Here is a 13,428-nt window from a genome sequence, read left to right as displayed (position 1 = left end):
TCTTCCAGTATTTTAACTCTAAAAGAGCTCTAAAAGCTGAAATTACTAATCTGCAGGATAGTAAGGGTCTTATAATTGAAAACGACATTGACATAGTAAATGAGTTCAATGATAGTTTTGCACGGGTATTCACTGTCGAGGACACTAGTAACTTACCAGTTCTTATTACTAATTCAACATCGTCTATAACTAATATATATATAACTGAAGCTGATGTTTTGCAAAGCCTAGCTAAGCTCAAAATAAATAAATCACAGGGCCCTGATGGCATCTTACCTATAGTGTTAAAAGAGATGAGGGATATTATTTGCCGACCCTTAACATTACTGTTTCAAAAATCCTTATCTGAAGGTGTGGTACCTTCTGATTGGAAGCATGCCAACATAACGCCCATTTTCAAAAAAGGGGATAGAAGTAATTTGTCAAACTATAGGCCAATCAGTCTAACTTGTATAACTGGTAAAGTTATGGAGGCTATAATCAAAGAGAAAATGGTAGATTACCTGGACTCAAATAACATTTTGAGGGATAGCCAGCATGGATTTAGGAGAGGTAGATCCTGTTTAACAAATCTGTTGGAGTTTTTTGAGGAAGCTACTCAGGAAGTTGATGATAAGAAGGCCTATGATGTCATCTATTTAGATTTCCAAAAGGCTTTTGATGTTGTTCCCCACAAGAGGCTCTCACTTAAACTCAAAGCGACAGGTATTTTAGGAACTGTAGCGACTTGGATTGATAACTGGTTAACGAATAGGAAGCAGCGAGTAGTTATAAGAGGCTCGATGTCACAGTGGGCCTGCGTTCATAGTGGGGTACCGCAGGGTTCAATTTTAGGACCACTTTTGTTCCTAATTTACATAAATGATATAGACACCAATATATACAGTAAACTGGTGAAATTTGCAGATGACACCAAGGTGGGTGGTGTAGCAGATACTGAACTAGCGGCTCAGCAGCTACAGCGGGATCTTAATTTAATTAGTGACTGGGCTGACACCTGGCAGATGAAATTTAACATAGACAAATGTAAGGTACTCCATGTAGGGAGCAGAAATATAAAGTACAGGTATTTTATGGGACCTACTGAAATAAAGGTAGCTGATTATGAGAAAGACCTTGGTGTGTATGTTGATGCTTCCATGTCTCATTCTCGCCAGTGTGGGGAAGCAATAAAAAAGGCCAATAGGATGTTGGGGTACATCTCCAGGTGTGTGGAGTTTAAGTCAAGGGAGGTAATGCTAAGATTATACAATTCCTTGGTGAGACCTCACCTAGAATATTGTGTACAGGTTTGGTCACCATATCTTAAAAAGGACATAGCGGCCTTAGAAAAGGTGCAGCGTAGGGCCACAAGAATGATTCCTGGTCTTAGAGGAATGTCATACGAGGAAAGGTTATTTGAGCTAAATCTGTTCAGCCTCAAGCAAAGGAGACTGAGGGGGGACATGATCCAGGTCTATAAGATTCTAACAGGTTTGGATGCTGTTCAACCGAATAGTTACTTCAGCATTAGTTCAAATACAAGAACTCGTGGCCATAGGTGGAAATTAGCGGGAGAACATTTCAAACTGGATTTAAGGAAGCACTTCTTTACACAGCGTGTAGTCAGAGTATGGAATAGTCTTCCTGATAACGTAGTGCAAGCTGAATCCTTGGGTTCCTTTAAATCAGGGCTAGATAAGATTTTAACAACTCTGAGCTATTAGTTAAGTTCTCCCCAAGCGAGCTCGATGGGCCGAATGGCCTCCTCTCGTTTGTATAGTTCTTATGTTCTTATGTTCTTAAACAGAACTGGGAGATAATCTGAGCTCCAGGCCACTGACGATAATGCACACATGAGTGCCAAGATGTTCCAATTAATTAATTTTGACAACCCATGCTGTCAGTCTTAAGCTGGTCAAGATTATTTCCTCAGGAATATCAAATGCAGTGAGGCCCTGTTTGGGAATTTGATTGAAAACTGCTTTGTGCAAAGAAAGAAGCTGGCTTCTTCATATGTTGAGCCTCAAGTGTGTAAGTGGAATATGTGTGAATGAACAGACAAGTGATTTGTTCATTATGGCTGTTTATGCCAGTTCTGTTTGGGGGCTTTGCTAAGACTTCACATGTGAAGCAAAATGGCAACATGTCAAATAAAAGTCTAATTGAATTAATTTCACAGTGTCAAACCTTTACAAGCTTAAAGTCCCCAATTGGAAAATCTCTGCCTTTTTTGTAGAATTTACAGTAAATACACTCCATTCTTAGAATGAAGGTTTATCTGTCACTTGGTTATACAGATGGAGTATGATATAGTTTTCTGTTTGGCATCCATTTAATGAAGAGAAAGATATTTTTTTTTTCATCATTCTGCTGAAACATTACAGGCCTATTCAAGTATCTCATATTTGTAGCACATGCATTAAAACGTGTTTTCATACATGTACTATATGCTTGGCTTTGTTTTTATTAAGTGTAGCAATTCAGTCTTTCAGATGATGATGCATTATTAAATTAATTAAAGGATTTCATTGACTTAAAAAATGTCAATCATATCAAAAAAGTGGGCATTTATGTTTACATTGACCAGCCATAACATTAAAAGCATCTGCTTAATATGGTGTAGGTCCCCACATGCCGGCGAAAAAACAGCTCTGATCCATTGAGCATGGACTCCAGAAGACCTCTAAACGTGTCCTGTGGTATCTGGCACCAAGATGTTAGCAGCAGATCCTTAAGTCCTGTAAGTTGTGAGGTGGGGCCTCCATGGATCGGAAATGTTTATTCAGGACATCACACAGATGCTCGATTGGATTGTTGATGTGGAGAATTTGGAGGCCAAGTCAACACCTTGACCGTTTTTTTGTTCCTCAAACCATTCCTGAACAATTTCTGCAGTGTGGCAGGGTGCATTATCCTGCTGAAAGTGACCACTGCCATCGGGGAATACCATTGCCATGACGGGGTGTACTTGGTCTGCAACAATGTTTAGGTAGGTGGTTCATGTCAAAGTAACACCCACATGAATGCCATGACCCAAGGTTTCCCAGCAGAACATCCCCCAGAGCATCACACTGCCGCTGCTGGCTTGCCTTCTTCCCACATCGGCAGTGAACAGGGGTCAGCATGGGTGCTCTGACTGGTCTGTGGATGTGCAGCCCCATAAGCCGCCATGCACTGTCTCTGCTGACACCTTTCTATCATACAGATCCAGCCACTTAAAATTTCCCCTCCAGTCTGGCTGGCAGCCAAATCCCAGCCAAGTTCCTTCCAATTACCATCCGAAAGGTAGAGCCCCCCTTCTTCTAGGGGTGGGCCTATATTTGACTATAAACCCGCCCATTCATTCACTTGCAGGGTGATACCATTAGATGGCGCTGTCTTTACAAAAACTTTACTTTTCTTTTTACAGGGTTAAATGATTGAATGGTCTTTGCTATGAATTAAAAAAGCTCATTTTTGTTTTAATTTATTTTATTTACTTATTTTATTTTAATATGCTTTATTGGTTTGTTTATTGTCTATTCTTATTTATCCTTTGTACAGCACTTTGGTCCTACAGTATATTGATTTGTTTTAAAGTGCTTTATTTTAAGCATAGTCCACAAATTTTCAATAGGGTTCAGTTTGTTGGCTTTGGGAAGGCTGTTCTGATGTGTGTTGTGATCATTGTCCCTGTATCAACTGTCCAGCCATTGATTGTTGATACTGTAACTGTTGATTGATTAAAGAATTTGTAGGTCATAGGTCTCACCTGCTGCAGCAATCAGAATCAGAATCAGCTTTTATTCGCCAAGTGTGCTGGGGCACACAAGGAATTAGTTTCCCACAGTTTGATACTCTCTCATACACAAACAATAAGTTAGAGCTGGGCGATAAATCAATTTAATTGATTAATTCGAATTTACAGTTCAGGACGATATGTTTTCATGAAATCGATTTTATTACTTTTTTTACACACAAGCGCCAAATGCGGAACTAATGCGATGCACCATTCCTCACGGGTAAATTAACACTGTAGCAGATTCACTAACAACATGGCAATGACAGGGGAAAAGATGGCACGTGCCCAAAGAAAGGTGTTGCTACTTCTGTAATTTGTAATTGTAATTGTAATATAATATGTCAAACCCAATGGCATAAAGTATTTACTTAATACTAAGCTGACATGATAAAATTATGTGTTTTTTTTCTATTGTTATTACAATATTACTTATTACTTTTATTTATAAGTTTGAGGGTGTATTGTGTTGTTGCCAGTTTTAAAATAAGCTATAGAGAAACCTTTCTAAAAGTGTTCACAATAATAACTGACACTTTATTGATCCCCGTGGGGAAATTGTGTTTATGCCTCCCTCAACTTGATCTTTGAAGAATAAGTTGTCTGTGAAGGCCACCTGTTGGGGCCTTGCTCAAGGAGCTGCAGACATACTGAGGCTGGGCTTGAACCAGTGACCTTCTGATTACAAGCACACAGCTTAGCCCACTGAGCCACACACTGCTCCTAAAGGTGTGGTCTAAAGTAAAAAAAGCTAAATAAAGTAGTTTGATTTTGAGTAGGGGAGGGGAGAATCGATTAAAATCGGAAATCAGATTTTTTGTGAAAAGATCTGAGATTTTATTTTTAGGCCATATCACCCAGCTCTACAATAAGTGACACTATAAAAACAAAATACCGTATACAAGAAATACTGTACAAATACAGTACAATACAATACAAATACAATACAAATGTGAAAAATTATAAATATTATAAATATACACAGGTGAGTAACACTGTGCAATTTTAAGGTGCGAGGTAGAGTGTAAACAGTTTTTGTAAACAGATCTGTAGCGCCTGCCAGAGGGGGGTAGCTGGAGAAGATTGTGTCCAGGATGTGACGGATCTGAAATGATTTTAACTGCTCGTTAAAATCTATGCTCGTTTAGCCGAACTAAAGTCCACAAATCGGATCCTGGCATAAGTTCCTGGACGGACCAGATGTTGCAGGATATAATGCAGCCCCATATTCACTGCATCATCCACCGACCTGTTTGCCCGATAGGCAAACTGCAGGGGGTACAGCTGGTGTCCTGTAATGTCCTTTAGATGGGCTAAAACCAGGCGTTCAAAGGATTTCATGACCACAGACGTCAAGGCGACAGGTCTGTAGTCATTCAGTCCTGTAATGGTGGGTTTTTTGGGGACCGTGATAATGGTGGAGCGTTTGAAGCACGAGGGAACTACACACAGCTCCAGGAATCTATTGAAGATGCGGGTGAAGATGGGAGCCAGCTGATAAGCACAGGTTTTGAGGCAGGAGGGGGATACACCGTCTGGTCCCGGGGCCTTCTTGGTTTTCTGTTTCTGGAACAGCCGGCTCACTTCCGCTTTGTGTATTCTGAGTTCCAGGGGGGAGGATAGGGGGGTACGAGGTGTGATGGGGGTTATTGTCTCTGGAGTGGGGTGGATGGGGGGTGTGAATCTGTTTATCTCAAACCTGCAGTAGAAGTTGTTCAGCTCATCTGCCAGGTCTTTGTTTGCTTCAGCGGGGGGTAGGGGTCGTCTGTTGCTGGTGATATCTCGCAGGCCTCTCCACACTGATGCAGGGTCATTGGCTGAGAACCGTTCTTTCAGCTTCTCAGAGTAGCTTCTTTTTGCCACTTTGATCTCACTGGTCAGCGTGTTCCTGGCCTGCCTGTACAGGGCCCTGTCACCACTTCTGTAGGCATCCTCCTTAGCCTGGTGAAGATGTTGCAGTTTGGGAGTGAACCATGGTTTATTGTTGTTGTATGTGCAGAAGGTCTTGGTCGGGACACACACATCTTCACAAAAACTGATGTATGATGTCACAGTGTCTGTCAGCTCATCCAGATTATCAGATGCAGCTTCAAAGACAGTCCAATTAGTGCAGTCAAAACAGTCCTGCAGTTTCTGCTTTGCTGCATTGGTCCACTTCTTCACAGTTTTGACTACAGGCTTGGCACGTTTAAGCTGTTGCCTGTAAATTGGAATAAGATGGACCATACAGTGACCAGAATGTCCTAAAGCTGCCCGGGGGACAGAGCGATAGGCATCTTTTAAAATGGTGTAACAGTGGTCCAGTGTGATGTTGTCCCTGGTGGGGCAGTCGATATGCTGTCTGTATTTAGGAAGTTCCTGGTGTAGATTCACTCTGTTAAAATCACCAAGGACAATAAAAGGGAATAGGGATATTTTCTTTCCAGGGGGGGTGATCTGGTCAGCCAGCATGCATTTACATCTGAAGCTCATTTACATCTGAATGTTGGTGGTGCTGATAGACTGTGAGAATTGTATGCTTTGAACTCTCCAGTGCTTTTTTAATACCATTCAGTGACTGATGTTGGGAAGACAATGGATATTTACTGTACACCTCCATGTCTCCTGGATTACTGACCCCAAGTCATTTCTGCTACATGGCTTTACACTGTACAATATTTATATTTACATTTAAAGCATTTAGCAGACTTATCCAAAGCAACGTACAAGGTATCAAGGTACAATAAGCTGGGTTTAGAGGAGCTTACAGTTTTGATGGCGAGTCCGGCTCTGTGATGGAGGGATGTTAAAGTGTTTTCTGTCTTGTGATTTCTTCTATTTCTATTTAGCCGTTTAGATGGTGGACCAGACTTCACGAAATAGCACTCTAATGTGACTAGTCTTTTTCTGCGTATTGAAACTTTTCAGAAATGCAAGACTTTGCCAGTGCTTTTGTTCACCACCCGAGCGTATAGTCGTGAACAGATGTGAAATTTTGGCCAACTTTTTCATTGAAATTCGATTTGTATGTGTTCAGAAAAATTTGTGATCAGAGGCTTTAAAAGTGTTTATCCAAATAGGGACCTCAAAAAATGTCCCCAAAAGTAGGAAAATTTCAGGTTTTACTACACTTTGGGGGCAATTTGGTCCTCAAATGTGATCTATGCAAACCCACACACAAACACACACATACTACCAGTCAAAAGAGATGTTAATGACTTTCACACATTCAGTTGACCCCCCACCCCCAGCCCCCAGCCCCCAGCCCCCAGCCCCACCACTTTTCTTGTGCTTGTGGGCAGTTCCTTGCTCAGGGTATTTGCTATGGTGAACTTTCATGCAAAAAACATTTGCACTTTCAGGGTCCCTGTGTGGCTCAGTGGGCTAAGCCTGTGTGCTTGTGTTCCCCAGGTCACTGGTTCAAACCCAGCCTCAGCATGTCAGTCATGACTATACAGTGTATAAATGTTTTTGGTAGACGATCATACTTTTTTTCCACTATAGTCTTCTGGTTTCTAATTTACATGCCAACAACAGTTTTGACTGGTAGTGTGTAATGACTGTTTAGTAGTGTTTATTTAACCGACTGGCTTGATAGTCAGAATATGGAATAGTCTTCCTGATAACATAGTGCAAGCTGAATCCTTGAGTTCCTTTAAATCAGAGCTAGATAAGATTTTAACAACTCTGAGCTATTAGTTAAGTTCTCCCTAAGCGAGCTTGATGGGCCGAATGGCCTCCTCTCGTTTGTATAGTTCTTATGTTCTTATGATCTGAAAGCAGTGTTTCTTAGGTTAAAAAAATAACCTCACCTTGACCGCTTCAAACATCTGTCTCATCTGTCTCATTGTTTCATTGTGGCCAAGCAGAGAAGTTAATGACACATTCACACATCACCCCCCCCCCCCCGTGGATATGCAGCCACCAGCAGCCTATCCGGCTGTTAGCCAGACAGAAAGAAAGAACACACCTTTATTCTCCACAGTCAACCTTATTACTTTGTTTAGACCTGTAATTAGTCTGTCACACACATCTTGGGTCACTCTCTTCTCCCAAAATAACTCTTGGACATGCTGCTGCTTTGTACCTGGCTTGGCCTCCTTGCGCATGAAATCTTTCATCTTGTGCCAAACAAGCTTAATGGGCTTCAAATCTGATTAATTTTCATATACCTCTCATTGCTTGACAATATCAGTCTTAATACTTTGTTTAGGCCTGTAATTATTGTATTGGACATATCTTGGGACCGCCTCATCTCCAAAGAGGGAAGTAAAATAAAATTGTAATTTCATCAATAAACTGACTAAAAACACATTTTGACAGTTTTAGGCCATCTTTGCCTCACAACAGAAACTATTTCTAAATTTCACAGGCCATTTATTGCAGTGTAGTAAGTTTATTAATGAAATTGGAATTTTGTTTAAATATAGGGAAATTGTACTTGCTTAGATTTTCATTTTTTGCAGTGGAGTTACAATACCTGATTCAGGTATCTTACCTGATTTCAGGTAAGTCACTTCAGATTACTGCTCTCCCTGGTGGATGGATAGATCATTGCAAGTACTTTACACACAGAGAGTTGAGGGGTGGATCATGCCGGCCCCCTTTTTCATTACATCATCGTGGGGGATCTCATTACAGTCAAGGACCAGCCAAGAGCCAGTCAAGGTCCTGTCAAGGACCTGTCATGGAAAGTGGGGAAATTTTAAGCGGCTGGATCTGTAGGTAGCATTAACTTTTTCAGCTATTTGTGCTACAGTAGTTCAGCTGTGGGATCAGATCCACTGTGGGAAAAGAATGCATTTGTGCTGTTATGATAAAAAATTACCATCACATTTAACGCATTATAGTGGCTTCACCTACCTACGTACCAGTTATGTCAATCCTGGTTCATAACACATCGCTAGCTATCATGCTTCTCATATATCTTCTGCATGGCATTTTTTTTACTATGTTCTGCAACTTGCTCAGCCCATTTATTTCTCTTAAACCGATAATTATAGTTGCCTGCTTACTTACTTATAGTAATTTTATGTTGTTGCCATTTATTTATTTGAGGCATATACAAAGTCAAACCTGCTGATTGTCTGCCAGGGAAAATCCTTTTATCGTCTTTTGTGATGTTGCACTTGAACAACTATTTTACCACTAGCAAGCTGCTACCTTTTTTGTTTGATAATGTGTTAATCTGACCAGCAATAAATTGAATTCCTGGAGTTGAGCATAGTTGCAGTGTTTTTTCAGCAAATTATAATGTGATTGAATATGTCATTAATCATAGACTCATAGAATCATAGATTTATCATTATCATTATTTATTAGGGGGACTGGAGGCAGGCATAATTCAAGGCGTTTTCCTGGAGAATTGAGAAAATCTTTATTCCAGCAGAGGAAGATCATAGGTGTTTTTTGTGGACCCAAATTTTTGGCTATGTTTCAGCTAAGCTACCAGTTTCCCAAGTACCTTTGACAAAGCTCTACCCCCATGTAGATCAGTGAGTTTTTATATCTCATGTTATACCAAATGTTTATTAGCCCCAGAAATGGCTCAGGAGCTCAGGATGAGTGGCGACGCCTCCTGGGCAAGGCTTAGGGGGTACCGGGTCAGGCGAGGCAGCAGCCACAGGCTAGAGACGGTGGGCGGAGCTGCGACTAGCTGCAGGGAACCAGCGGGCTGGCCTGCGGAGAGGTAGTGGGCTTAGCAGCTTCACGCGGCGGAGAGGCAGCAAGCTGAGCAGTCTCATGCTCGACTATCTTTAGCACATCAGCCAGTAAGCGCTGAACTTTCTCCACCTCCTGGGGATCTACATCCATGTTTAGTCTATCTAACACCTTCCCTGTATCCTGGAAGAGAGCCTCGGCCTTGGGGATCCTCCAAACTGTGGGGTTACTCCTGGTAGGTATCCAGGAGGGAGAATACATCCTCCACCTGAAGGCGAATAAAGGTAATTCACGTGACATGTGGCATGGTTGTTAGTGTCAGACAGGCTGATATGAGTGTTTCAAAAACTGCTGATCAACAGAGAAGAATGGCCAGACTGGTTCAAGCTGATAGAAAGGCAATGCTCTCTAAAACACCTTGAACCTAGAAGCAGATGGACTACAGCAGCTGAAGATCAGACTGGGTAGCATTCCTGTCAGCTAAGAACAGGGAACTGAGGCTACAGTGGGCACAGGCTCACCAAAATTGGACAATGGACGATTGGAAAAACATTGTCTGATCAGATGAGTCTTCTGCTGCAACATTCAGATGGTAGGGTCAGAGTTTGGTCTGAACAACAGGAAAGCATGGATCCATCCTGCCTTGTATCAACAATTCAGACTGGTGGTGGAGGTGTAATGGTGTGGGGGATATTTTATAGTACACTGTACTCATATGACCTCCACATTCACCAGATCTCAATCCAACAGAGCACCTACGTCATGTGATGGAACGGAATACACATCATGAATGTGCAGCTGACAAATCTGCATCAACTGCTCTGAGTCTCTGAGAAATGTTTTGAGCACCTTGTTGAATCTCTGCCACAAAGAATTATGGCAGTTCTGAAGGTGAAAGGGAGTCCAAATTGGTACTAGCAAGGTATACCTAATAAAATGGCCAGTGAGTGTACATTCTTTTTCTAAAATGCTATGAAAATGTCCAGACAGGAAAATAAAGTATTTCTTCCAAAATGCACATCAATTATTGCTGTCAGACTTGAGTCCTACTCTGGTCTGTCTGGACCTTCCCTGAGTGGTTTTCAGAATCAGAATCAGAACTCACTTCATTGCCAGTATGTATAAACATACCAAAAATGTTTGTGGCCCAGTGCAAATGATAATATTACAATATTACAGAAGAAACACTCAGAGAGGGTAAAGGTCATTCCTGAAGTCCTGGTAAAATACACAAAGTGAGTACAAAAGCGGGACTACCTAGAATCACAGCTCCCTCCTCGAGAGTCAGGAACTTTTATGCTTTTACACTTTTTTTGGTGTAACCCGCGGCTGTCTTGGGAAAGTGAGTCATGTGATGAGTTGCCTAAAAATGATCTGAAATTTGTCTAACTTGGTTTCTGTGAAGTGTATTATTTGTTTTCACACCTGCTTAAAAGGCTTTTTGTGTGTATTTGTGTTGTGTTGACTGCTCTCCCGCTAAATCCTCAATAAGTGTTGGATCTTTTAATTACACCCTGTACTGTAGCTGCCCACATCAGATTCAAAACACTGATGCTTGCCTACAAAGCCAAAAATCGATTAGCATCCTCCCACTTAAAATAACTTATCTCACCCCCCAGTACACCATGCTCTCTCCGATCCTCCAGCCCCGCTCAACTGGTTCCACCATCTCTCAAGGCACAAAGAAGACATGCATCTAGACTCTTCTCTGTTTTGGCACCTACAGTATGTGGTGGAATGAACTTCCCCTAGATGTCTGAACAGCTGAGTCATTGAGTGCCATCAAATGACGACTGAATACCTACTTCCTTTGGAAGTACTTGGATTAGCACTTCTAGGATTATACTTTGATTATTAAAAAATGTATTTGCCAACAGAGTTTCTTTTTGAGTGATAGTATTCTTAGCTGGGTTCTATTGAACCAGTATGAAGAGAAAAAAATGAAAGTTGCAGAGTTGCCAAATATCAGGCGTTAGACGTGACACTCGTGCTTTCAGAATCACATACTCATGCAAGAAATCTTACAGCAAATCTATATATTCCATTATAAACCTAAAATAAGCTATATCAAAAAGCATTGGGGTAGTTTGTAAAACCTACAGCCTACTTGCAGAGTAATAAAGCTGTTACCTACATGTAATAGTGTGTGCAGTGCAGATTTCTCTCAAAGTGAAAATCTCACTCCAGCCAGCTGACCAGAGTTGCCAACCCTGAAGTTACAGTATGCTGCTTAGAAGGTATAACTTGGATAAGAAACTATTTTTGGTCAGCTTTGAACTTAGATGTAGACTTTTGTTTGGCTAAATCCGCATGAACGCAATGTAATTGCTTCAGGTTTCACATTTGGCCTATGCAGGGGAGGCCCAGTCACCCCCCTGCTCTACAGTAAATTGTAAAATGTTGCAGCGAGAACTGTAAACAGGATTTTAAAATATGGCCATATTACAACCATACTCTCATCTTTCTGCAGGCTTCCTGTAAGGCGCAGAGCAGACCTCATTATTACTTATAAGGCATTGAGAAGCCTAGCCCCTGTTTCTCTAAGCAAGCTGATGAATGTGCGCAATCTGGAACATGCTCTAATATCGCACGATTCAAAACAATTTGTATAAAAAGCTGTTTGTGGTAAAGCCATGAGATTTAGGGCCCCTACCATTTGTAAATCTCGGTGAGCTATTTTTTGGGTTGACCTCTTGGTCTCAGTGTTGTGGTCTAAACTTAAATACATTAAATATAGCTGCTGGTGTATGTTCCGGCATGAATATCTGTCATAGGTCATTGTCAGTACTAATCCTTTAAATATGTCATTCCATTTCCCCAAGCCTGGATACCACTGTTCTAGGGCGACACAGTGAGCAAGAACAGCAGAATCTGAGGATCTACAGTCTGAGTCTAAATGCCCTCCACAACATTTGTACTGACAGATATTTGCTTTTCTACTGAAAGTACTTCTGGAGCTTTTGTTTTCCTTAACTACTTCTCTCTTCAGATTCTGACACTTATTATTGTTTAACATTTATTGCTATTATGTCTGTTTTCATGTTGCTACATATTTGTTAAATGTTTTTGCTTTTTGGCAAATCTGTATCATAACTGTATGAAATCATTTGAACTGGTAAAGTGCTCCAAGGTTAAAAATTAGAAGCCTGTCTGCAATGAATTTGCCTGTTACTTTATTTGGTAACACTTCACTCGATGGGGGCACAGATAGTAGTAACTCAATTACTATATGAAGTACAAATCATGAAAAATATAGTAGTTACATGAGATTAAAGATGTGTCGTGATTCATTAATAAAGGACATGAGATCAGTATTTCGCTTGTTCATGACTTGTTCCTTGTGTCATTCTCAAAACTTTTGGCCATGACTGTAGTAACAAATATAGTAATTGTTTGGGATAAAAGTTGCATTATAATTCATTAATGATGAACAAACATGGGATCAGTATATAACTTGTGTTATTCATGACTTGTTTCTTCAGTAGTTTGCGTAGATTACTGTATCAACAGATATAGTACATATAGTGCTTGCTTGAGATAAAACATCATCATGATGAACAAACATGAGATCAGTATGTAATTAAGACTTAGTTTGTGGTTAATAATACATATGTGATACGTGTGCACACGTAGGCCTAGGTGTTTTTTTCTGTTTCCTATCTGTTACCTGCTAGGTCCCATGATTGGTTGGAATTTCTGCCAGTTGGTGTTGCCCAATGAACAGCGTGTGATGTGGGAGGAGCAAAATGTTAAAGACATGGAGTTGAAGCTGAAACTTGTGAGGATTTTGTTTTATGTCTTCATTTATGCTTTCTTCATCTTATATATATGCATGTGGAAAGGGATCAGATAGACAAGAGGTGCGCACCTACCCATCCACGTAGAGTGTTGTTGGTGTTAAGCCATACTATGAAAGCTGGCACGTGCCAACCCTGATGTGGTTTGCTTGGGTAGGATGTAGTTTTCTTTTCTTTGTTTTTATTTTTGATAGTAAGGTTTAGTGGTTTTGAGATCTGTGCTTTGTTTTT

The 13,428-nt window shown here is 40.8% G+C and overlaps 1 protein-coding gene and 1 long non-coding RNA gene across 4 annotated transcripts in view; one reads left to right on the top strand and one right to left on the bottom strand.

The window, feature by feature from the left end:
• LOC140587014 (uncharacterized) overlaps positions 1-12,714 on the top strand; it is a 29,957-nt gene extending 17,243 nt beyond the window's left edge. For 2 of the 3 annotated variants that reach the window (XR_011988775.1, XR_011988776.1), the window contains 2 exons: positions 2,606-2,971; positions 11,020-12,714. This is a non-coding gene — a long non-coding RNA (uncharacterized lncRNA). The remainder of the gene's footprint in view (positions 1-2,605; positions 2,972-11,019) is intronic. The other variant, XR_011988777.1, reaches the window with a different exon arrangement.
• Positions 4,354-6,971, bottom strand: LOC140587013 (uncharacterized). The gene is made up of 2 exons (XM_072708546.1): positions 5,460-6,971; positions 4,354-5,360 (listed from the first exon to the last, which is right to left on the bottom strand). The coding sequence occupies exons 1-2, from the start codon at positions 6,230-6,232 to the stop codon at positions 4,895-4,897; spliced, it is 1,239 nt and encodes a 412-aa protein (XP_072564647.1). The 5' UTR covers positions 6,233-6,971; the 3' UTR covers positions 4,354-4,894.
• Positions 12,715-13,428: the final 714 nt, after the last annotated feature.

Source organism: Paramormyrops kingsleyae, unplaced genomic scaffold (genome assembly GCF_048594095.1).
Source record: "Paramormyrops kingsleyae isolate MSU_618 unplaced genomic scaffold, PKINGS_0.4 ups125, whole genome shotgun sequence".
Lineage (NCBI taxonomy): Eukaryota > Metazoa > Chordata > Actinopteri > Osteoglossiformes > Mormyridae > Paramormyrops > Paramormyrops kingsleyae.
The sequence above is the reverse complement of the archived record's forward strand: the minus strand, read 5'-3'. Positions and strand labels throughout refer to the sequence as shown.

Bases quoted from the DNA above. Each gene is read 5' to 3' on its own strand.
- LOC140587013 (XM_072708546.1), bottom strand. From the start codon at position 6,232: ATGAGCTTCAGATGTAAATGCATGCTGGCTGACCAGATCACCCCCCCT. The intron at 5,361-5,459 runs GTTTGAGATAAA...CCTGGAACTCAG, and splicing joins CTGAACAACTTCTACTGCAG to AATACACAAAGCGGAAGTGA.